The 24933-nt window shown below is 40.4% G+C and overlaps 6 protein-coding genes and 1 pseudogene across 7 annotated transcripts; 2 read left to right on the forward strand and 5 right to left on the reverse strand.

Moving 5' to 3' along the window:
• Positions 1-3342: 3342 nt before the first annotated feature.
• Positions 3343-4119, reverse strand: LOC141825512 (transcription repressor OFP3-like). Its single transcript, XM_074712897.1, has one exon. The coding sequence runs from the start codon at positions 4117-4119 to the stop codon at positions 3343-3345; it is 777 nt and encodes a 258-aa protein (XP_074568998.1).
• A 1106-nt stretch (positions 4120-5225) lies between these two features.
• On the forward strand, positions 5226-5579 carry LOC141816935 (transcription repressor OFP17-like). The gene has a single exon (XM_074704684.1). The coding sequence runs from the start codon at positions 5226-5228 to the stop codon at positions 5577-5579; it is 354 nt and encodes a 117-aa protein (XP_074560785.1).
• A 1671-nt stretch (positions 5580-7250) lies between these two features.
• On the forward strand, positions 7251-8311 carry LOC141813907 (uncharacterized). The gene is made up of 4 exons (XM_074701911.1): positions 7251-7278; positions 7379-7580; positions 7682-7716; positions 7942-8311. Exons 2-4 carry the CDS (start codon positions 7385-7387, stop codon positions 8158-8160), a joined length of 450 nt encoding a protein of 149 aa, XP_074558012.1. The 5' UTR covers positions 7251-7278; positions 7379-7384; the 3' UTR covers positions 8161-8311.
• A 1598-nt stretch (positions 8312-9909) lies between these two features.
• LOC141834878 (uncharacterized) lies at positions 9910-12605 on the reverse strand. Of its 2 annotated transcripts, none has more exons than XM_074722278.1 (6): positions 12488-12605; positions 11366-11465; positions 10814-10995; positions 10519-10716; positions 10370-10429; positions 9910-10245 (listed from the first exon to the last, which is right to left on the reverse strand). In XM_074722278.1, exons 2-6 carry the CDS (start codon positions 11454-11456, stop codon positions 10105-10107), a joined length of 672 nt encoding a protein of 223 aa, XP_074578379.1. In that variant the 5' UTR covers positions 11457-11465; positions 12488-12605; the 3' UTR covers positions 9910-10104. The 2 variants fall into 2 exon arrangements, with proteins under 2 accessions (XP_074578379.1, XP_074578371.1); XM_074722270.1 differs by having other exon boundaries at positions 11366-11462; positions 12488-12567.
• Positions 12606-14466: 1861 nt separating this feature from the next.
• On the reverse strand, positions 14467-16221 carry LOC141846197 (patellin-6-like). The gene is made up of 4 exons (XM_074734198.1): positions 15383-16221; positions 15181-15305; positions 14945-15086; positions 14467-14867 (listed from the first exon to the last, which is right to left on the reverse strand). Exons 1-4 carry the CDS (start codon positions 16145-16147, stop codon positions 14607-14609), a joined length of 1293 nt encoding a protein of 430 aa, XP_074590299.1. The 5' UTR covers positions 16148-16221; the 3' UTR covers positions 14467-14606.
• Positions 16222-20214: 3993 nt separating this feature from the next.
• On the reverse strand, positions 20215-21053 carry LOC141825522 (uncharacterized; annotated as a pseudogene).
• A 578-nt stretch (positions 21054-21631) lies between these two features.
• On the reverse strand, positions 21632-24693 carry LOC141821468 (pectinesterase-like). Its single transcript, XM_074708893.1, has 2 exons — positions 23781-24693; positions 21632-22478 (listed from the first exon to the last, which is right to left on the reverse strand). The coding sequence occupies exons 1-2, from the start codon at positions 24691-24693 to the stop codon at positions 21787-21789; spliced, it is 1605 nt and encodes a 534-aa protein (XP_074564994.1). The 3' UTR covers positions 21632-21786.
• Between the last annotated feature and the right edge of the window lie 240 nt (positions 24694-24933).

Here is a 24933-nt window from a genome sequence, read left to right on the forward strand (position 1 = left end):
GTGTTATATTATTTTTTGTATTTAGCATGTAATATTAAAGGTAGATTTAGTATCTTATAACTATTTATCATCTTTTATTGTCAGATTATAATTTTTTGTTTTGTTAAACATTTTGCTGTCCAACAATTAATAGGAGGAATGAGTACAGCAGTTTGTTTTATCTTCGAAGACATTCGGTAAAAGTGAAACTGATACCATTCTCCATGTTCGAGTGCCCTTGGCATATATGTATTTAAGTTACCTTAATCGGTATAACCTACTAGGCTACTACGCTAGCTATGGACTACAGAAACAACCTCCCACTCACCTTTTGCCTTATCAACTAAAACAGACAGAGGAGACAACCCTGCGCTTCACGGCTTCACCATGTAATTGTAGAACGATGAGTTCATCCAATCCACAGTCACGCCTAAAACACTGATTTCCATGAGTCATCGATGCAGGCGATCTTATTGGTTTATGTCAGTTTTTGTTAAATCTCATTAATTTCCAGTCGCAGCCTTTGATGATGATTGAGGCTGCGTTTTCAGTGCCAGTTTCAACTTTCATGAGATGCCCCACTGTGAAATTTTTGTGCTGATTTCAAGGTCTGTTGTAGCCGTGAAAAACTACTGGGAGGGCCTCCTCTTCCAGGTTGCTTTGAACAATAGAGAAAGCTTATTCTGATGAATACAAAGATAAAATAAACTAAATATAATTATCATGTACATCCTGAATAAATGCACCAGCTACAGGCGATTACTGAACTTGAAGAAGGTTGTGTGTATGACAAATTTGTTGGACCATGGCAGGTCTCCAGATTGTCATGAAAAGAACCTGGTCGATGGCAACGATGTTCGGTTTGTTTCTCTTCTTAATGATGATTATGACAACTTACTGGCAACTTTGACACGTGGACGGACACATATCATCTCACGAGGAGAATAGGACACTAATACTTAGAATGGTACCCAATTTTTAGTAAAATTAATAATTATCATATATCTACGTTGTTATTAGAAATTTATTTAGATGCACTAACTAGCTAGGTCTCATCAAAATTACTATGTTAGGTCGTAAATTATATTGGATCATGCAAGTTGCATCTCGCTCGAACTGAAGATGTTGCAAGTGTAATTTATGTTTTTACAGAGCACAGAACGCGACAAAATATGGCAAGTTGATTGATTACAAACAAAAAAAAAACGATGCAAATGCAGGTTTGGAAAATGGATGGAGGATGCATGATCTAAGCGTCACTTAAGGATGATGGTACGTGCTTTGTTATGGAATTTTATTTCAGATGGCCCACTTGATCTTGATGTTGTCTTTACTACGAGAGAGGAGAGGCAAATAATCGAGCAGAAAGATTAATTAATTTTTTGAATTGATTTACTTGGACGAAAGAAACTATATAGAGGGAACCGCCGAACGTACTGGTGCGTGAAGAAAGAAAACAATGAGAATATATACCTTAAACATGACCACGTGACCGTGATCTCAATCATAACCTTGTTAACGAAAAACTCATTTCGACTTTAGTATAGAGGGATCCGGAAAGTTTTGAGAACTTTGAGAATTTGAAGGAAATTGTGGAATGTATGGAACATTTGAAAAAAATTTTGAGGTAGTGCGTGGAAGTGAAAATTTGAGAATATTGAACATAAGCACTATTATATGAATTTTGTGAAGTTGCATTTTCTTCCACATTTTTAAAATTGATTTTTTTGATCCACTGTAATTTTGATCCGTTTCGGTAGAAATTTAGAATTGAGGATGAATTGGACTTAAAAGAAATAAAGATAATAACAAGAAAAAAGGGACTTGGTTGGCCGTAGGATGAATAAAAAAACTTAAAAGAAGATAGATATATATTTATATGCAAAATTATATATATATATATATATAAAATCGAAACTAATTGCTAATTTCTTCCTTAAAAATAATTATTTAAACGGCTATTATCCTCTGGTCACAGGTTTTTGATACGGTTCTCGATAAATAAAAAAAACTTTTGAAAAAAAAAGGACTGTAGATGCCTTAAGAAAGTTTCCTTCCGCTCAAGATTTTAAAAGGTGAATAGAGAAAAGGACTTTGGAAACAGTAGTTCCCTCATCTTTTCACCAACCTCTTTACAATGGAGAGAGGACCTCAATAACTATCCACAACCTCCTTAACAATATCAATCACTTCAATCAATCACAGTCTGTCTATTCACCCTGTTTGCGACCATCTCTGAAGGCAATATAAGTCATTTGAAAAACGATTTCATCTAAAAGTTCTAAAAGATTTTTTTTCTCTCGTGCATCTTTCTTCTGGCATCCATAATTTTCGGCGACGGGGAATTATTATTTTTATCTAACATGAAAAAGTCCACTGAAAACTGGAAACATTAAGGGGGCGTTTGGTTTGGAAAATGTTTTCCATTTTCTATTTTTAATTTTTCATTTTCTGATTTAGTTTTCAGAAAACAGAAAATGCATTTGGTATGATATACTGTTTTCTGTTTTCTAGAAAAGGAAATTGGAAAATACGTTTGGTTCGATAAATTAGAATTAACTGATTTTATTAATTATATTTTTTTATTTTTTAATTAAAAAGGAAATCTATCTCAAAATAAGAATTAATTATTAAATTTTCATTAAATCCTAACTTAAAAAATTAAAAAAAAAACCACGGAGAGAAAAATAAAAAAAACGCACGGAGAGAAGAAAATCGCGAAGTCGCGAGGGCCGTGCGCGGAAGGCTTCGCCGGGCCTGCGCGGCGCCTCCGGTGGCGTCGCCGGGCTTGGGCGGCGCCTCCGGTGGCGTCGCCGGGCCCGGGCGGCGCGTCCGGTGGCGTCGCCGGCCCAGACATCGCCGGATTTGAAGCTGTGCTCGCTGTGCTCGTCACAGATGTATAACCTAAATCACCGCCGCCGACTGATGCCACAGAAGGTCGCCTTCCTCCTCCGCCGTCGCCGACTGATGCCACAGAAGACCGCCGCAGCTCTGCCCCTCCTTTGCTGACCATGCCGCCGCCTTCCTCGCTCAAACGGTATCGCTGACCTTTATTTGCTCGTCGAAGGGAAAACGCCGCGTTTTCCCATTTTCCATTCCCAACGGAGTTTTTAGAAAACGATGATTCAACGTTTTCTGTTTTTCTGAAAAACGAGTTCTCATTTTCCAGAAAATGAAAAAGAAATCACAAACCATTCAGCGTTTTCCATTTTCCTTGGAAAATGGAAAATGGAAAACGCGGAAAACGCTGAAACCAAACGCAGCCTAACAAACGCCAACTTTTTCTTTTATTGTTTGCTCTATCAACAGACATCTTTGACACTAGTCAACAGTAATGCAGTAATGTAGTACCTAGTAATCAATTCACGGGACCTCTAATTGCTGCTTAACACAAATTATATCAGTGAGAACAAAACAAACATGCTCGAAAACCTTGTTGATCTCTTCGTGAAACTCCATGGAATTCAACGACAAGTAGCAAGCTCGCAGCTCTTCCAAATCCTTCCTCTCTCGGATTCTGCACTCCATGATCATCTCCATCATCGACTCCATAAAATCCCCACGTGGATTTGACGACGTCTTGACGACCGCCATGCTTTCACTCAACGCTCTTCTTCCTCGTATTGGGGTTGCAGCATTCCTCCTCGCTATCCTTGGAGAGTTCTGCCGTCGTTGTTTGGTTCGACAACGAATCGATCCAGAAGCCGATCTCCTTTCCTCCCTCTTGTCAATTAGATCCTTCGTGTCATGCACCAGCACTTGTTTCTTCTGTGGCTTGGTCACTATAGGCGGAAGCTTAATTGCTGATGCTGTTTCCAAGTCATCACGAAAGCTTTTACCACCATTAACAGAAACAGAAGATTTTGGTTGGACGCACAGTTCTGAATCCTTTCTTCGCATGTGCGAAGAAGATTTGGCCGTCAGCGGTTGGTCTGCGAGATCAGTGGCGGCGGGATTTCTTTCTTTGCTGGGGATGTAGGAGGAAGATCTGTTGAGGAGGCAGTCTTTCTGTTCTGGGTGTTGCAGTGGAGGTGCAGTTGCCGAATTCGTCTGCATTTTCTTAGCTCTGCCTAAAAATTTAAGCTTGTAGAGCCAAGAATTTGGTATCATACCAGATAGCTTGAACCTATAATTTCCCATCTCTGATAACTAAACGCTCAAAACCATGGTCAGCGACATAAGCATGGATCTCGCTCAGATCAAACTCTCTGTTCTCTCCCTCTCTGTTGGTGTGTTGTTCTGATTGTCATTGTGGAGGTTGATATAGAAGGTGGGCAGAAAGCGTGCAGAGATGACGACGCATGGTAGCCTATAGGGCTAGAATGAGAAATAGACAAAATTTAGGGACAAATAGATGTTGTTTTTTCTGAAAACAACTTCCAGACGAATCAGTTCCTCATCTTTGTATCAGGATTATCATAATTTTTAAATAATGGAAATGGAGATAATTATGAAGTTGATGCAGAAGAAAGAGAGTGGTCCAAAGGGACCATTCTAGGTTTTAGTACTTTTTTTAGAAAATTTTTTCCTTTTCTTTTATCGGAAGGAATGCGTACATAGTACAAATTACTGTAGCACGAACCGTCGCAGTTAGCTCGTGAAGTCTGAGACCAGCACTTTGTTTTCGTCTACAATTCAAATTTTAACTTAGAATTATTGTCCAGTTCCAGTACATTATTTTCCCAAAAAATTTATAAACTATTGTAAATTGAAATCTTTCGTCCGACATTGTTAGAGGGTAAAGAGCGAAATCTTAATCAAATACTCCAATATCCTATTGTGATACCTTAATGGGCTCTACAGCCCAGACACATTGTAGAAATGGGCTGACTGCTGAACCCAATCTGATTTTGTCACCTCTAAATCTTAGTAAACTTAAGCCTATGAAAAGGATTCGAGCTCCACTCTCTTGCTCTTCACTCAATACGTCCTATGCCATTTCCTTCTAGGTCAACTCTTCATCAAACCCCATCCACTTCACCTAACTGACAGACAGGTAAGTAATCACCACTCACCACCATTACATGCATACAGCATACTCAACACTGCAAACACAAAGCTAATCTCACGAGGGATCAAAAGTGGCATTAAAGTATCAATAAAGCGACCATATTCTTCTTCTTCCTTAAGCTGCACTCAACTTCATGGTGTTTCCCTTATACTGCACTCCATGCACGCAAAAAGCCCCCCTCGTATTCCTCATTACCGTAAATAACTGGAGTGGCAGTCTCACAAGCTGGTCCGACATGGCAAAGAGGCAGAAGGCGGACCAACGTTACTGCACGCCATTTCAGTCCTCGTCGGCACGGGAGGTTTGTAAAAAAGGAGCTAAGTTCGACGACGACGGTGGCGAGGAGGCGGCGTGCCGGAGCTTCGAGAAGTATCTAGTGGAGATGATGGTGGAAGAAGGGAGTGTGAGCGATCTGGCGGACGTGGAGGAGATGCTCTCGTGTTGGAGCAACTTGAGGTCTCCTGAGTTCGTGGAGTTGGTGAGCAGGTTCTACAGGGAGCTCTGCAAGGACTTGTTCTCCACCGCCAGCGGTGATGCTGCTGCCGATGATGAAGAGTATGCGAGTGTGTCATATGAATCCGACGTGTGATCAGAGTTACATTTGACCACTGACGGTTGAATTTGCGATTCTTTCTCTAGATGATTCTTTTCCTTTTGTGCATGGTGTGTGTGCTGTGTTCGTTGCTTCACTTATCTTGAGAAAATCTGTGAATGCATAAAATTTTATTGAAATTATTATGATATATATTACTCAGTTGGATCTGTTGGCAAAACTAATCATAATAAATTTATTAATTTTATTCGTCAATTAATAAATATGTAACGTAAATAAATGTAACTACAAAATATATTCGTTTTATTATATTATAATTTGATGTACTATAATAATTATTTATATAAAAACATAATAATTACCATGCAGTTACATTTAAATAGCGTATTTCAAATAAAACAGATGTATTATTATTGGGGTATATTAAAATACTAAAAAAATTTAATTATTTAATTATTTCAAATTAAAAAATATTTTTATGATTTGATTGATATCAATCCATTTGATCTCTGTTTCTGTAGGATTTTTAAATTTTCTGATAGAAGCGGTGAGAAGACTAGTTTTAGACCTATTAAAATTGTAAATAATCGTTTTCAATAAAGAATAAGCACATTGAATTTAATTGTAATTTTTTGGGTAACAAAATTAAAATATTGACAGATTTAAAACGATAGCAAATAGGATAAGGATAAAAGAATTGCTCAAATAGAATATGGATAAAAACACTTATTCTCAAAATTAATCGAAATAATTTCCTTGGCGATGCAAATGGACTGGTCAAGGCCCGGAACATGCGAGATCATCAGGTGTTACATTAGCGTGTCCATTTCAAAGACACTGCTTTTTATCAGCATGATGCGTTTCGTGCACTTAATCCAAATGGGACAAGGGAAAAGAACTCGACGTGAGTCAAAACTGAGCGTCTCCCACCACCAGCACCAGCAACAGCATCCACGTTACTGTCCCAAACGCATGCAAAGCAGTGGCAGTGGCAGTGGCGGGTCACTCTCCAGCTCCCTTCCATCGTGCGCGCGCCTGTCGCGTTGCTACATTTGAACGGCCTCGTGGGGGCACTTCCCAGTCCTCTGAAGAGATGGTAACATTGGCAAAGCAACAAAGGCGCCCCGTCCCACACCAACTCTATCTCCTTGTCCAGAATCCCCATCCTCATATCGCCTCTTCATCTGATCGATCAATAGGCAATCATTAGCAGGGGCAGTCATTAAAAGGTGAAAGGAGGGAGCAAAAGGGATTTCCACAGCTTGCATTCTTCGGTCAAAAGGCAGTCATTATTTCATCTGGAGCTTAAGGTTGCCATCCGATGGAACATGCAATCTCATCTCTGAATTTTTCAAGACTTAAACTCGATGGCCTTTAATCATGATTCAAAGCTCAATTATTGAAGAAGAACACAATCGGCTCTTTGATTGGTGCTTGTGACTGGCCAACAGTAGGCGCGCATGTGGAGAATCCGAATCCTATCTGTTTCACCGAATAGCTAGGAGGCAGTAGCTGTCTCCTTCTCCTACATTTTCTCTGTTTCTGTCAAAGTAGGAGGCAGAAACTGGAAAGAAAAATAAATAAATAAATAAAGCAGGAATAGGATATAAATCTTATTAATGCTTAGAGTTGGAGGTGGACGATTTGATGCAAGCTCCAGTTATAAGCTACATTGTCCAGACTCTACTGTTTGTCTTCATTACCAGTCGGGAGCTGTTCTGCAGCTCAAGAACCCGTGAGATCTGCCCCATCTCCTGAGAACATTTTAAGACTAGCTTGCCATCCTTCGTATGTTTGCAATTGCTGAGAGCCAGATATTGCCCTTAATGATGCAGCTATAAATGTGTCTAGATTTCACAGCTCCTCTTCTCTGCTCTTCTGGGGTTTCTGAGAGCCACTTGTCATCCATGGGGTGGAGAGGGAGTTCTACAGGAGTGATGGCGTTAAAGGTGGCTCTTTTATGCTGTCTTTCGTTTTGTGTCTTCTCTCTTTTCAATCTCACAGAAGGAAACAGCAGAGCTATTTCTGCTTGTTCAGGTGAGCAAACTCCAACTTGCAATCACTGTTTTAAGGTTCGGATGAGTGAAAACTGAGCCAGAGTTCTCTGACCATTTTGAGTTCCTGTTTCCACATTGCAGAGGCCACAAGCTGGAGAAGACATTCCGACTACAAGGTGAGATTTTGATCCTGTGTTTGCCATCATAACCAAGATTCATTACTCGAGAATTGCTATTTGAGTCTCTGTTTTCCTAAACTATGCGTTTAATTAATAAATACTTCACTGTCCTGAGCTTGAAGGCACATGTTAAAGAAATCGTTCCGTTTCGTCCTAAAATGCGCCTGTTCTTCTTTCCCTGTCTGAAGCAAACCTGACCTCTCTCTTCGCTGTCGTGCGCAGGCGGCGGCGGATGTAGCAGGAGGAGGGAGGAAGAAGGATCGTCTGTTGATGGGGCCGGGGTCGCGGCCGCCGCGGTGCACATCCAGGTGCGGCACGTGCACCCCCTGCTACCCGGTGCACGTCTCGGTGCCGCCGAGGCAGCAGCAGAAGGCGGACGCCGCCGAGTACTACCCGGAGGCCTGGCGATGTCGATGCCGCGGCCGCCTCTACGTGCCGTGACTGCTACTGCATCCTCCTACTCTTCGTCGCTTAGATCGGGAGTGTACAAGATTGAGATCGAAGACATCAATCATACTGTATTTTATACTCTGTCGCATTAACGTGTATATACACAGCGTTTAATTTTAAAGGAGGGGAAAAAGAGATTGCATTTGCTGCTTGATGATTATGCTCAAGACTAGGCATAGTCTTTTTGTAGAAGAATTGAGTTAATGTTTACATTTATTTATTATTATTATTTTATTTAATTGGAGTTTTTTTTATCAAATTAAAACAGTCACATGATAAATGAAGCATATGTTATTTTTATTTATAGTTTTTTAATATTAAATAAAAAATTATAATTGAGATTTAAATAAATTTACTCATAAATTATTTATGAGTCTTGTTAATAAATCATGCTTATTTAACATGTTTCATGCTATCAAACTACAGAGTAATTGCTGTATCTAATTTTCTTTTTCCTTTTTTTAAATGTTTTTTAAAGATAAATGATGCTTCGAAGAATCAAAAGAGAGATTCTCCAAACGCACTTCATTTAAATGGGCCATTTAATTAAATCTTTATAGAGTAGTGGCCGAAGCTATCTAAGGTTTAGCCCGCGGAGCCCATTTCATTATTGAAGTTGTAATGAATATAAAAATAATGAACATTATTTTGATGATGCAATATAAATTTCTTGTTCCGTCATCCAAACTTTAATTTAACTAAAAACACTCTATTAATGACCTCAAGTTTCATAGTCAAAAGAGAGATTTTCTAGGGTTCTTGTCCTTATTCGTTTCAGAAAACAGAAAAAAAAAACTATCTAAACTATCAAAACTTTATTGAATGAATGTGAGAAAAAAATATATAATTAAAAAGAATAAATTTATCTCACCTTGAATTTTAATTTCATATTATATATCTTTTCACATTGATTGATGATGTCAAATTGCGTAGGAATAGAATTACTAAGAAGAAATCGAAGAAAAATACCTTCTTTTACTTTGATTTTAAGTCATAAATTAATCGCGTTAATTTTATATTTAATTTGCATAAAGAATACTAAGAATATATAATAATTAATATTACCCTATCGGCTCATCTTTGTGTCTCACTCCCTCAATCAATTTATCTAATGCATCTTACCTAATTTATTCATGTAAAATATTTATTTTTATTTAATTAAAAATGAAGATAATATATAATGGATATTGTTTAGAGTTATCTATTCTATCTCACCTAATTCATTCTATCAATGTTTAGAATGAAGTAAAGAACAAATAAGAATGATGATTGAAAATAGCTTTTAAGAATTTAATTATTTAAAATTATTTTTAAATAAATATAGTAATACTTATTTCATAAAAAATAACCTATTAATTCCTTGGAATCAAATATCATGATTAATCGTCTAAGTTAAATAGCCTTTGGCGAGTACATAGTGAATTTATTATAACAATTCTAAGTTTTTCTTATCCTTTATATTGAATTATATGAATAAGCATATGACGAGATTTTTGGGGTAATTGGTACAACAATTTTTTGATATTTTCCAGAATCATTGTAAAACTCTAATGATAGGTGTGCATTATTATATTATACCTGCCTACCTAATTCCCAATTGAAATGTGATCCGATCGCTGCACTGAAACATTTGTTTTGATTTAGCAATTAACCTACAATTAAGTTTAGCATATCCACTCATATGTAGAACATTTGTACAACCCACGGAAACATTGCATATGTGAGTATGTGGGTTGAATGTTGAAATAGACATTGCACACTATAGTACATTAGATATCAACTATCCAAAGCCCAAGCCAATTAACTACATGATCAAGTGCATCAATGTATAGAGGAAGTGAATGCTAATGTTCAATTTACAAGGCACCAAAGATATAGATCAATGCAAAACAATAGCGACAAGTGACAACTACGCGCTAAATTATGTCCAATTCTTTACGCACTGGTGAGAATGGTTTCTGCAACTTGCTGACTCTTCTTGCATGCATGGATAGAAGTGCAAATATCAGTTTTCTCGAGGAGCTTCTCGGCATTGGCTAAGAGCAGCGGTCCATATTGGAAGACCAGTTTCTTGCACTGCATCAAAATTAATTGATTGTCTTAAAAAAAATCACTCGTGCATCCCAAATCTATACTTTAAATTTGACAGGGCAAAGTTCAGATGCTTTCTGTCCGCCATAGCCCCATGTTATAACCATACCTTTTGGACAAAATTTTCCATCTTATTGCATCCTTTCAGAAGTATCTCGATCACCTCAAGCTGATGAATTCCCACAGGTAAATGTGGTAAGTATTTCACCAGAACCAAGAACAAAAGTTCGTCTTAGAATGCAGTGGATTTACTACTACCTCGGTGTCAGGATCTTGCAGCTTGGAAAGAACCTCCCCGAGGATATCTTGGCAAAGTGTGCAGGCATTGTCATTCTTTGGCAAACTCACTTGGTCACTGCCATTACAGAGGTTCACCTTATCACAGAACTGCTCTGGGCTTATCATCGAAACTTCTGAGAAAAACAGTGGTGCATAGTAATCTACCAGTGTAACACACTGCCCAAAAAATGATGTCAAGGAGCAGGGAATAAGAATTTCAGCACAACTGCAATTTGCAATCAAAGGTTACTTCCCAAGACAAAAAGTAACACACCTGTTGTTCCAAAGAATGTAGCTTGGAACATGCTTTGTAAAGTATACTGATAACTTGAGTCTGTGTCTCATTTTTACCAAGATAATACAAAGCCTGAGACGCAAATTCTTCACATAGAGTGCAAAACTTTTCATTCCTTACAATTTGACTTTCACTTTGAATCTCATTATCAACTTGCACAACTGAAGAACACAAGATGAGTTCAGTAAATGAATGCAGATTCTTCATATTTAAATAATTTTATGATAAAACAAACATTGCCAAAAAGAGATTAAGGAATTTAAAGTAGTGCTTTCTTACCATCTAACATGTTTAAGAAAATTTGATATCAATTGTTATTGTACATTTGTGATTTAAAAACTGAAGGACAATTAAGTGAGCCAGAAAATATTTCCAACAACCTATGTTTCCCTTTCTAATATGTGGATACCATATCAGACATGGCCCATGGAACAACAGTGTACCAAATCAATTAGAGTTCAGAAATATCCTTCCATAACGTATTAAATATGCAGAACAGAATGTCTATATCGAAAGACAAAAAAAGCTCACCGAACACATCCAAGCTAGCTAAACTCCTGCCATTTGCACAGGCAAAGCTGGCAACCAGCATAAGGATTAAAAACTTTAATCTTGAATCCATGGTTACCTGCTACACAAGCAAAACAATGGTTTATTTGTCAGCATCCATCCATATGTGTAGCAACTAGATTGTCATAAAAATTTGCATACTTCTATTGGCATATGTTGAGACCGTTTTTATTAGTTCGCTAACACTAATTAGCATATCTTATCTCCCTAACAATGTAATGTTGGCAGACGTGTATGCTTTCTCAAGTCCCCTTCTAGAATATGTAGCAACAAAATGGTTCTAGTCAGACGGTAAAGGCTTTTCATCGCTGAGAATAACCTTACAATTGCTTGTTCACAATGGCTATAGGGATCTTATATGGCATTAGACTTTATTTTTTCAACATCAATAGCAACACTAGATCATTTAAATCACTTTTAATTGTGTTAAACACGTTTTATATTCCCTGAACTAGAATCTGAATTCAACTAACAAATATCTTTCCCTTGAAAAAATAAAGGTATTTTTCACATGCAACTGTCTAGAAGAGCTCTCAACGGCCCTGCTTGTCTCTCAACTGTAACCAGACTAAACGACCGCTCCTCAAGTTTCCCGATTTCTTCAATCTCTCTATACGACTAGTATTTTCTTGGAAGAAATCTCAAATAAATCTCCAAAAAGAACAGAAGGACACCAGACTAGCAGAAGTATTCAACTTATCGAGTTCCAATTCAGCTAAGTTATCCACAACACCATATCCCGGTTGCACTGTTAGTTGTCGTATCCTATCTTTTCTCCGTGAATTTGAAAGAAGTGTATAGGCCTCTCACCTCCAAGCTCTCTGATTCTTGAGAACTGAAATATAGACATCGTCTAACGACCTCACAATAACTTGTTCAAGCATCGAGTTGCAGACCAACCCTAGCAAAAACTTAATTCCCCAAATCCAAGGTCGATTCCTCCACTAATCCGTCAATTACCAACCTTTACCTTTCTAATCAACGCCGGCCATATCCCCAAAGATAAATCACCATTCTTATTTTTTAGAGGAAAAGAAGTGGAAGGCAAAAACGACTTTTTTTTACAGGAAAAAAAAAACATACTTGAAAGGCACAATTTGGCCGAGCAAAGGTATGGGCTTGCGCTCCTCTCCTGCCAATCCTCGACGAGGACGATTGGAGCTGACTACTTGCTGCTGAGATAGAGTCGATGAGGTTGATTAGGAGGAAGAGAAGACGACGATTAGACGCGGATCGATATTTCTCCACCAATTATTTTCTCCACGGTGTCGTCTTGCAGATAGGAATTCAACGGCGCACAACAAACGCCCCGCTCTATACCTGACGCCATTCATTAAGGATAGCAAATGGTCCCAGGATGGGTCCCAATCCTAAACCAATAATACAAAGGAAAATTACCCCGAGTAGGAATTGAGGTCAATATGTTTTATTAGAAACAAACATATGTGTCCCGTTGAATAATTGAACCAGAAATATCAAGGAGGTGGCGTTTGATGTTTACACCCCAGTAATTAAAGATAATTCAATAAGCATGATAAATTTATTTATTTAATTTTATTTTATAAAAACATTATATACCTATTTTACCTCCTCGATTAAAGATATTTTTTTTTACCAAAGGCATGTGCCTTGGATAAGCATTAATGACGAGGTGATAGATCATTCTGAAAAAAAACATTTGTTTTAGCCTTTTAGGGTTGTAACGCATGTATCATCTTCTACACGATTTTGTTCTCAGAGAAACATTTTGGTTGTATTCCTAGGGGGTTGAGTTTCCACCAAACTCTCTATTCTGACATTGCGGTTTATTATTTAATTAATAACTATTTTGTATATATTTAATTAGCTTAGTAGGGTTCTAATACTTTGTGTAGTTAGATGATGATATTTCGAAATTAATATTCCAACAAATTACGCCCATCTCAAATCGGTGACTTAAGCTGAAGCCTCGTATGCTTGTTTGCTTGTCTTGCCCGATCAAACTGAACCCTCCAATTCCACGAATCTTCTCAGCAGCATTAAAAAACGTGCTCGACTAATATGAAAAATTTGAAAAAGTACATGTGTATTTGAAAATGATGCCTTTGATGTAGTAAATGGACAAATCTGTTTTTAAAGAACAAATGCACTCTGTGAAACTGATGCACTCGAGTTTTGCTCGACCAATCCAAATGATGATGATGATGCATGGAGGCCCCAAGAGTTGCATTTTAGCCATCGGAGAGGTTGCATCCTCAAAGAGTTCGAAGAAGCACTACCTTCAAGATTGAGAAGGTACAGGTACTTTGTCCAAGGAAAGCAGCCCACAAATGGCGAAGGACAATTCAGCGTGGAGGCGAAGAATGTTTAAATTTGATCAAAAGATGTGTCCGTTGGTAGGCAATTTAGAGTAACTCAAACGTTAGATGGCCAATGTGCCATCATTATAACGTTCTTATATCTTGGATTCGCTCCACGCGAGTACCCTACGTTCCACTTTATCAGCTTTAATCAGATCACCCAATTTATCAGACTTGAATGGTACAACGCCTCCTGTGGCTACGCTCCTGCGGCATTGCCCTCGCAGTTGCATGGTGCCATCTTGCTATCGCTTCGCTTGAATGGACAATGGAGGGACCTCCTCATGCTCCCCCGCTGTACCTGCTCTGCCAGGGACGTTGACGAGAGACAAAGGAATCGAAATGAAGGAGAGAGACCACGGCATGCAATTGAAAGCATGATGGACTCTGTCCTTCCAAATCCTTTTTCAAACTCACCGCAATTCTCGCCGCTCCATCACCCTGTCTACGATATCTATCTGTCCCACTGACATCCCTCGATAAGGGTAATAAAGCACCAACATAGTCATCAAGCACATGGCCACCCTCCCCCACTGCGCTGCTTCTTTCTTCTGCCACGCACCCCGTGACCACCCTATAGCCCCCTCCATTGATAGCCAAATTTACTGTGATCACCACTAGATTTACGCTAATCATGCCTTGCATTGGTAAAGAACAGCTTTATGCAAATGCCACGAGTAATAACCATATGAATAAACTACGCCTTTTTCCGGGAGAAAGATCAGAAAAAAGAGGCCCTGTTATCTTATAATAAGTTATAATTATACAGGTACTAGCTAGCGTAGCAGAAGGAGATTAAAAAAAAAAGCCACTTATGTCTAATACTAGTCAAAAACCAGCAGTGAATTGGTAGGTACTTAAATTCAATTAGACTGTTTGCGGACGAAGTATCGGTAGGCCGCCACCTTCCTTCTTCGGGAGCTGGTGTTGTCCAACGACAGCACCATCTTGCCATCCTCCTTGGCCGTGAACACATGGTGGATCGGCTCGTCGGCCGACGCGGGAATCCTCCTCGTCTTCTCCACGACGATTGTGTAACTCCCGTCGTCGCTCGGCACGTACACCGCGCCATAGTCCAAGTCCCACCCGCCCACCGCAATGTCCCACGCTATGGTTGCTCCTCCCTTACAAAATTTTGACCACTGTAATTTATCCTGAGAAAAATGTAGTCGTGGGAATGACTTGTTCGTGTGGTATCTACCTCAATGCCGTCGATTTCGAGGTCTACTTTTTCGCCTCCCTTGATGATGAACTCTGTGGCCGGCTTGGGCGGGCCGTTCTGCAGGTCACCAGGGTGGCTCAGCCCTCCGTACTGCACCGGCACGAACTCCGGCCGGATGAACCTGCGACAAATCAAGAAAATACTCGTGCTTATTTGCGAGAATGATGAAAAATTAATCAAGAAATAGGAGAAGCAGAGAGGTATGAGTCGATCACTTGTAGAGCATCTCTGTCACATTCCCTTCTCTTGCAATCACAAATTTGCTTTTGGTTCTATCAGTTAGGAATGGGCTTATTACAGAATAGAGCAGGCTGAAGTACCATGGCACATTGATGAACACCTGCACAAGTTGAGAAATTTAATGAAAAACAGAGAGAAAAGGGAATGAAGGATTTGAGGCAAGGAAGCGAAATGAACCTTTCGTGCGACCATTTCGGGGTAGTTGTCCTGGAAAAGGGAGAGGATGTGCTTGGAGGCAGCGCGGAGCTCTCTCTTGGGCATGTCCTTGAGGTCGGTGACCTGGATGATGGCGTTGACGCCAGCGGGTCGGAGTTGGAGCAGCCGGACGCCGCGTTCCATCACCTGGACCCGCCACCGGAGGAAGCGCTGCAGCTTGTCGGCGTCGCCAAGCACGCGCTCGTACACGGCCTTGTCCTTGAAGACGCCGTAGGCGTTGTAGCATACGGGGTGGCCGCGCCGGTCCCAGCCGTGCATGTACGCCACAACTCCCTCCAGCTCCTTGAACCCCACCAGCTCCTCCTCCGCCACGCCGTCCGCTCCGAACTCCGCCCGCCATTCCGCGCACCGCAGCAGCATCGCGTGCGCCTGCCCAGCGTCAAAGTCGCGCGCACGAAGGAACTTGAGGAGCACCACGTCCGTACGCCCATCGACCTCCTCGCCGTCGTCGGCAGCGTAAGGAGGTGGAGCGACAGGGACGCCCCAGATGGAGATGGGCTTGGCGGCGGAGGATAGCAGCTGCTTGAGTTCGTCCAGGGCCTTGAGCTCCGACGGCTTGAGTGCGGAGAGCAAGTAAGAGTCCTCGTCGAAGGAGGAGGAGCGGTGGAGGACGGCGGTGGCGGTGGTGGACACGGTCGTGGCCTCCATAAGGGAGCTCAGAAGGCTGCGTTTTGTGGCCGGTTTGGGCGAAGAAATGGGATCAGGGTTAGCTAGACCTGGCTCCATTGGCTGTAGAGCTGCAACTGAGTGGTTGGTTGTGAGATTTATTGGGACAGAGTAGAGGAGGAGGAGAAGGTAGTTCCGGTTGGTGGTGGAGTGTGAAAGGAACCGAAGTGGAAGAGAGGAGACAGGGGAGGAAGAAAGAGGTGGGAAGTTAAATTGAAATGAATTGAACGGAGAGGGGCCGTGACATTATGATGATGGCGTGAGGGAATTCTTTTGCTTTTATTATTCACCCTTTTGGTGCGGCAGAGCACAAGGCATGGACGGCCCGTGATTAATTTTTCTTCCATATGAAACAAAACTATCTTCGACTTCTTTTCTCACTCTCTCTTCTCCCCCTGTCACATACACTGTTGATTGTATTTCAAAAAAAAATTCAAACTGCTGTATAGGTTGTATCAATTTTGGCGTTATGTTTTAACGAACCATATAGGGCTATATGCAGTTGATATATCAATTTGTTTTCAAGGAGTGTTAGCTACGAATAGTCATTACCTCGGAATATGTTTCACCTAGAATACAAAGATGAGATTTACGCATATATATCATATATGGTGATGATTGGACATAACGAGGTACCGTGGCTGAATGGCAAGTGACAGTTTGACCAGCAAGGACTATCTCACACTGTACACTGGGAGGAGACCTAACTAAGCTTCAATGAAATATTTTCATAAGAATATCGAGATGAAATCTTAATAATGATCACATTTGGAAGGGCTCCTTTGTTGTTCCCTACTATGTGATATGTTTTGTCAAGAAATCAACTTCCAGATTTCACATGAGAGTCGATAGTGGCTATGTAATTTCTGACTGTACATGGTAATTATGGAGGACATAAATACTTAGGTGAGGAGGATGGAACCTTATCCAACCTATCCGAGTGTAGCTGGACCAACAACATCATCCATGTTACTTGCATGTCAGACTTCTTGCACTACCTTAAGAATTGCAACAACGTCTAAAAATCGAACTATGTTAGGCACGTGCAGTGCAACTAGACTTCATTTACGATATTAAAGTCTCAAAAGGTTAAAAGTAAAATGTGATTTGAGTTTAACATTTTTGAACAAGTATAAGATAGGAGGGTAAGTAAAGAACGGAAATCCAACATTATTGATCCAGGACAGCTGCAGGGCAGGTGCTGAATCGGACCAAGCGAGGTCGTGACTGGACGACAAGCTGCTGATCGTCAGACAACCGGTGCAGTTAATTGAATTGGTGAGAGGATCGAGAAACAAAGTTGTGTGATGTCAGACGAAGGCTCTTTTGCGGATGCGACAGGAAACACAAAGCGTGGTGCTGCAGTATACGGACAAGGATCCAACCCCTATCGATCCAACCCACCCTTCCTTTACTGTGACCATGAGGCTGCTGCTGGTGGTCCTCGCTGCTGCTGTGGGTGAGAAAGTTACTGGCCGCGAGGAAGGGAAAGAGGAAGCGAGCTCCGCTGCAGCACGTGGAGAGGGTATGCATCGCGCAGCGGCGGTAGCAGCAGCAGAATCTGGTCTTAACCCACCGCTCTCTTTAACGACAGCAAGACGTTAGACGTCGGTACACACCCGCCATGCGCGCACATGGTGCTACACTGTCCTCGCATGCATTTTACTGTCAACTTGCTTCCATACCACGCCGGCCAACAATTGGGGATTGGTGAAAAGAGAACAATAATTTTCAATTTTGCCCCAACAGCAAGACTGCTTAAGTAGGATTTTATTAATTTACTTCGATGCCAAAATGAAAAAATAGAATGTCTGATTAAAAGTTTTCATGTTTACACAATTTGCATTGTAAATGTAAACTAGCTAGTTGTTATAGGAGTTTTAACTATGATACTTGTAAATTTTGGAGGGTAAAATTGATTTAAAAACCTTAATTGTAACTGTAGTACGAAAATTATGACAATATCACCTTCAACACTGAGAGCATCAGTGCGTCGTACAACAAAGCTAGTAGGCTAACGAGTCATTATTTCAAATATGTCAATAAAGCAGAGACACAAATGGAGACCTAATAGATCCTGATCCACAATCTTGTATATAACACTTAATAGCGCTGTAAACAGAAATTGCATAACGATTATAATTAAGGATTGAAATGACATGAAGCACAAGCTGAAAGATATAATATGTTTTCTACCACATCACATGCACACAATGGATCCAAAGTTTCACTTCAGAACAAATGATACACTACAAGACATGGAGTCCACTAAACGAAAACATAGAGACAAGCCATCAAACATAAAATTGATCAGATGCAGAATATGAATTAGAAATTAAAAGACACCATAGAAACGGCAAGAGATATGAATGAAAATAAACAAAGAAAAGAGTGCAAAAACAACTAGAAATAACAGATTCAGTCAACCAGACAAGATATGATCAGATACGTACATTTAAAAATAAAATGATCAATTACAAAATGTAACCCAAGGACTACGCATTGCCATGCTTCTAAAGTCTGGAGAATCATCAAAAATAGCACACTCAAGAACTGACTTTGCTATATATATTATACTTTTTTGGAAAGAACAAGACTGACACCAAAGGCAGATATAATTATTCCAAAGGTATCCAATAACACCAAAGGAAAAATATAAAACAATAATATAGAAAAAACAAGTCAGCACCAGAGGTAAACAAAGACACTTAAATAACAATGGCAACTCCAACATCGCGTCAATATTTGTTGTAGGAATTTGGGACAATTACTTCAAACAGCAGAAGTATATATATTCCAAATGAATTTGTTAATGATGCAAAAATAAGTATAGCGATTCACAACTACTAGGTTTTCTTCTTCGCTTAGTGTTTTAACAGTAAAAAGAAGAGCCTTATCATAAAAGAGGAAAAGGAGAGAGAAAATTTTCCCCATTTTAATGTTATTAGTTCTGGTTTATTTGCCATGGTCATCATAATCAAACTATCCAAATCAAACTATTTGACATCATCTGCCTGAGTTTTATTTTTCCTTTGATCTCTAAACAAGAATGATCTCTGCTAATATTCAAATAATGATAATAGAAAAGATATAGGATGGATAGATGTAAAAAGAATGAAAGATTCTACAGATCAGTTTAAGCTTCTGTTGTGTTGTTTTCATAGAACGAAAGATTCTATGAATGAAATAATGATTAACCACCTTCAAGACATCCTTACTTCTATCTACACACCTGATTAGAGTGGAAACAAAAACTAGCTAAAATTTGGGTATTTACCAGCTTTCCATTCCATTCTTGGCGCTTGTTATACCATTGGAAAACAAGGCGGATGGAAAAGAGTGCCAAGAAAATAATAATTGGACTTCTTTTTTCATTGTTTACCTAGAAGGCAACACTAGTCAAACTCTTATTTAAAATATAAATTAGAGAAATAATTAACAAAATACAAATTTATATTACTAGCAATTTCCCTTTTGATTAGCGAAATTTGAGTTTGAAAGGAGGAGAGATAAACTTCTATCAAGAAAAAAGCCTTTATTAAGAAAGATAAAAAATAATAAGATAATTAATGAGAGAGACAGAAAAATAAAAAAGGATAAAAAAATTCGAAAATTCTTCCCACTCAAACAACCCTAGCCCCAAACAAACTCTAAAATAAATTGTAATCCAAATAAAGTATTTGACATGGTAAATTGTAATCCAAATAAAGTGTTTGGCATGGTATATGTGATGTACTCCTAACTTGTTTACCAAATTGAAAAGTCTCTGTTCAAAAAACCTAATATCTCCAACTTTCATTTGCATAATTTTTGACGTGCTTGGACAAAAAGGGGGCCTAATGATCAGTTTTGATTTGCAATGCAATCTATTCCTGCAAGTTTACATTTTCATTAGTTCTCAACTATCAAGGAAACTAGGTTATACTCTTGTAATTTCAACAGATTCAGCATACAGAAAAATAATATAACAAAAGCTATTTAGCTAATCCAAGTGAAGTATTTCCAAGGAAGCAAAGAAAGATTAATTCATCAGAGGCATATCCATGGATTACCAAGTTGCAAAACAATAAACAGAGATTATATTTCTCTTTAGATGATAGAAAACCATATAAAAAAAAGTCACAGAAACACATCAAACTATCATGTTCAGAAGAAACATAGCACTTGATACTACACAGCATTGATCATTTAAGCAAGGCCATACAGACCCTAGAAAGTGGACCCGTTCCACCCAAAGTCTGAACCCTGAAAAACGTAATGGGAGAAGCCATCAATACTCACGAGTGAGAGTAATATGGTGAGATGTACATCAGTCAAGAAAGACCCTAATCTGACTTGAGATAGGCGAGAAAGGATGAAATCATCCACCTTAGTATCAAAAATTTTGAGGAAGAAGCGGGATTTGGGGACGGACAACTTCGTCTCGAGGATGCCCGCGATGGCGGCGCTCAGCTTCTTGTTGGTGTTGGGATTGAGGCCACCGATGGAAACCAGCTAGCCGTACGCTGCAGGTTGCTCGCTGCCGCCAAAGGAGATGGGCACCGACCCCTTGAGCACCACCATCACATACTACCGATAGAAAAGCAAAGAAAAAATCATTATAATAAGAACGGGGTGAGCATTTCGTTCAACGCTTCGATGGCAAGTAAAACTCGCAAAGTGATCACAGAAAGGAGAACGAACAGCTTCGGGCTTGCCGATGAGCCTAGCAACGGCCTTGGAGGCATCGGAGAGGATGGCGGAAGTCTCAACGCCGTCGAGGGGGACGCTGGTAGGGAGATTGAGGCACAGTATCCTCTCTCTCTCTCTCGTTCGTTCGTTTCCCTCTTTTATGTGCCCCCACGGGCGGAGTCACTGGTCAGGGCGCGGATGCTTGCAGGTGAAGGTGTACGGTTCGAGGGCTCATGATTGCATTCGAGGGCTCAATCTGTGTCATGTTTCCAATTTCCTCGGACTGTAGTCCCATATTCACCGTGATTTATTTCCCCTCATACTTGTGGGGTCAGGGTGGGGGGCCGCGGTTGGCGGTTCCAACCTTTGCAGTTTGCAGTTTCCCTCTTTTATGTGCTTGGGGCGGCCAGTTCCTCCAGGAGAGTAAAAGTGTCAGGTATGGGTATGGGCTCGACGAGGAACGGCCCGGCCCATTGCTACCAAAATTTGTTCATATTTATGCGTGTATTTATTTGCAAGGCATTTTCCTTTGCTTATGCATATATTTATTTGGAATTTGAGTTGGAAAAAGAAAGAGGAAAATAAAACAGCTAATTAAAACTGATACTGAAAAAGGTGAGCAAGAAGGGGAAAAAACAGAAAAGAAAAGCATACTTATACATTTTAAATTTCACTTCTCTACATTTTCACTTAATTTATGAAGAAAATGGGAAATGCAGTAGAAAATGTTTTATTTCTTTCCATTTTGACTTAATTTATGATAAAAACACAACTAAATTAAATTAAATTTGGATTAATAAATAATCCAAAGTTACGACCTGATCGATGATCGATCCCCTTTCATTTTCCTAGAAGAACTACGTGAAAGGACAATTTAAGAAATCAAACCATTTATTCCGAAGTAGGTACTAGGTAGCGATCGAGTACATGCATGAATTAGGCCAAATTATTCAAATGCTAAACTAAATTAAGATCCCAACTAATTAACGAAAGCATCCAGACATCTAATTATAAACGATCGATCGATGCTAATGAGCTAATCCAGGAATAAAAGGCACGGAAGTCAACCACTGATCCCCGTTGATGAAGGATTCCACCGTGAACGCGCTCGCCTCGGTGGAGCTGTTGATAACCCTGTACCCTGGCCACGTCACCCGGCCGGTGGTGTCCGCCCCCGGCCCACTGTTCATGTATTCCCCGTAAAACAGAGTGCTCAGCGCGAAGCTCCCGTCCCACTCCAACCACCCCGCCGGCTCGATCAAGCGGCCCAGGAACGACTGCATGAAGACGGTGCGGGAATACTCCATCCACGGACGGCCGAGGTAGGTGCGGAAGCTGGACTGCACCGGGACGAGGCTGGAGGCCGCCGTGACCTGGCATCTGTGAATCGAGATGCCGGTGTTCTGATTGGGGTCCGCCCGCCCCTGTGCCGTGAAGGTATTCTTCTGGCCGGGCAGGGGGCGGCGGGCGTAGAGTCTGCACTTCTGGAGCACCACGGCGGCGTTGCCGAAGATAAAGTCGACGGTGCCGTAGACATCGCAGTCGTAGAAGAACTGGCGGAGGGTGTGGACGTAGAGGGTGTCCTGGTATCCCACGAAGCTGCACCGGTGGAAGGCGGAGAGGTCGGCGCCCACACGGAGGGCGACCGCCTGGTGCTTGCGCGGCCCGGCCGAGTTCTCCACCGTCACGTCGCGCATCAAAAACCCGTCGCCCACCACCGCTGCTCATTTACTATTAGTGTTAATTACAAATGCACAAAATTCCATTAATTACTTGTCGATTAATCAATTAATAAAATCGGCATAACATGGGTTTACAAACGATACATGCATGTTTGTTTTGGAAGCAATTAACCTAAAATGACTGTCGATTAGTAGTCCACCACAAAAGCTTTGTTTCAATTAGCTAGCCTCTAACGAATTTTAATCAAAAACTTGTTAAAATAAAATAAGGGTACAATAATCAACTTTCAAAATCATTTTAGGCAATCATTGAAAAGAACTGATTATATATATATATATATATATATATATATATATATATATATTTCATTTTACCAAATTGTGGGACACGTTATATATGATTATGCTATTTAGTACCCACTTTTATTAATGGGAATCATACTCGTATAATATATAATATTTATTATACTTCCAAAAATTTTTGAAAAGTACTTACATGCTATTTATTATATAAAATTTATTATAGCACAACACGTGCGGCGAGGCCGTGTTTGAATTTTGAGCCTGACAAGGTCAAATTGAACTTTTTAATAGCCAATATATGGTCAAAGCATGTCGTCTGACACGGTGAGTTCGTATTTTTTTACACGGTCGTGTTAATAAAGAAATCAACGTGTTCCAGTGTGGAACACGCGGCTTAGCCGTGCTCGCACCACCGTGCCAAATTGGCACGATTGTATGGCACCACTATTGCTCAAGTAGGTTAAGTCGTCAAACGGTTTAAATTAATATTTTTAAAACTTATTTTATCAGTTTTATTTTATTTTGAGAGTTTTTAGATTATTTAAATATTTGTTTGGATTGATGTCAAACACTTATTTTTAGTTTAATAAAAATTCTTTTCACTGCTATTTTTTTTAGAAATTCAATAATAATAAAATTATAGTCTTCTGTTGCCCTGTCTTTATTAATGGTCATTGTTTTAGAAAATTTAATTGGTTGTATAGTTAAATAAGATGTTTCATAACAACGAAGATAATAGTCTAAAAATTGATTTTAATTTTTGATGATTTAACATATTTAGATTGCAATACGCAATCATTTGTTATTATTTATATATTTATTATTATCATATTTATTATAATACTATTATTATGTTTATCATTATATTTTTTATATTTTATCTTGGTAATATGTAAAAATAGATTTGTTAGTTTATGAAAATCATTAATAATAACTTTTCAATCATCTTGTCTTTAGTTGTGTCTTTATTATTTCTTTTTTAGGAAATGCAGAGGAGAAGTGGAGAACAGATAAAATTCAAGTTAGAGTTTACTGACCGACAGTGGCCGATCGGAAGGTGGTCCATCCATCCACCACGTTCCTTCTAGCCTTTATCACCGTCTTCCCGATACCGTCGCCCATCAACATCAAGTTCGTCTTGCTCATCGGCACCTCCACGTTCTCCAGATACGTCCCCGCTTTCACGTAGATCACGAACCTCTCCATACTGTTTGTTGGCGCCGCCGCCACTGCCTCGCTTACCGTCGTGAAGTCACCGTTCCCGTCCTTCGCCACCACAAGGTCCACCCTCGTCTCCGTTTGCAGCAGCCTCCGGTCCTTCGGCGACACCCACTCCGGGAACCCGCTGGCGGCGTCCACAGCACCGTACCCCTCCAGGGCCTCCCGACGGCGAGGCACCCTACGCGGTATCTTCCTCACCATGGCCAGGGAGTTGCTGATCATGTGGGACACGTGGTAGATCCGACCCTCGATGACTTGGCGGTAGCCTCCATCGTGGCCGACGTAGGCGAAGCCGTCAAGGCAGGTGTACTGGTTGGTGATGGCGGCGGAGAGCATGGTGCGCACGTCTTCGACTCGGGAGGAGGCGTTGCCGCTGGAGAGGCGGGACCAGGCGGCGACCAGCTGGTTGACGGTCTGTGAGAAGAGGTCGAGGCAGTCGGTGATGGCGTAGCGCTGGCGGCCGTCGAGGGCGTAGCTGTGGTGGCGGAGGTAGATGGAGCAGTTCTCGGCAGCAGCATTGACGGCGGTCTCGGAGGCTTTGATGGTGGCGCAGATGACGTCGGGGAGGGACTTGGTTTGGATGTCCGGGATGGCGGAGAGGGTGGAGACGCAGAGCTCCGGGTAGAGAGTGCCTTCACAGTGGTCGATGCCGGTGGATGCCGCCGGCTCCGGAAAAAGAAAACGGAGGACAATGCAGGAAAGGACGAGCTTGCTGCTAAAGATCGCCATGGAACTGGACTTTGAAGCAATTAAAGTTGATAAGCTAAAGAATTGAGTAGTGCTTTTAATGACTGGTGTTGATGGAGTCTCATCTCATTTCATCACAGCTCATTATTATCATTTCTCTGGACTGGAGATAGGAATGTGTGTGTTTATGATGTGAGAAAACGATATGGCACAGATGGGGCCGCTAGAGTTGAATTTTATTCTTAGGGACAGTTCACGTGACTTAATCGATTTTGATTTTAA

Source organism: Curcuma longa, chromosome 1, assembly GCF_044706935.1.
Source record: "Curcuma longa cultivar G26 ecotype Majalengka, Jawa Barat chromosome 1, ITB_CL_G26_1.1, whole genome shotgun sequence".
Lineage (NCBI taxonomy): Eukaryota > Viridiplantae > Streptophyta > Magnoliopsida > Zingiberales > Zingiberaceae > Curcuma > Curcuma longa.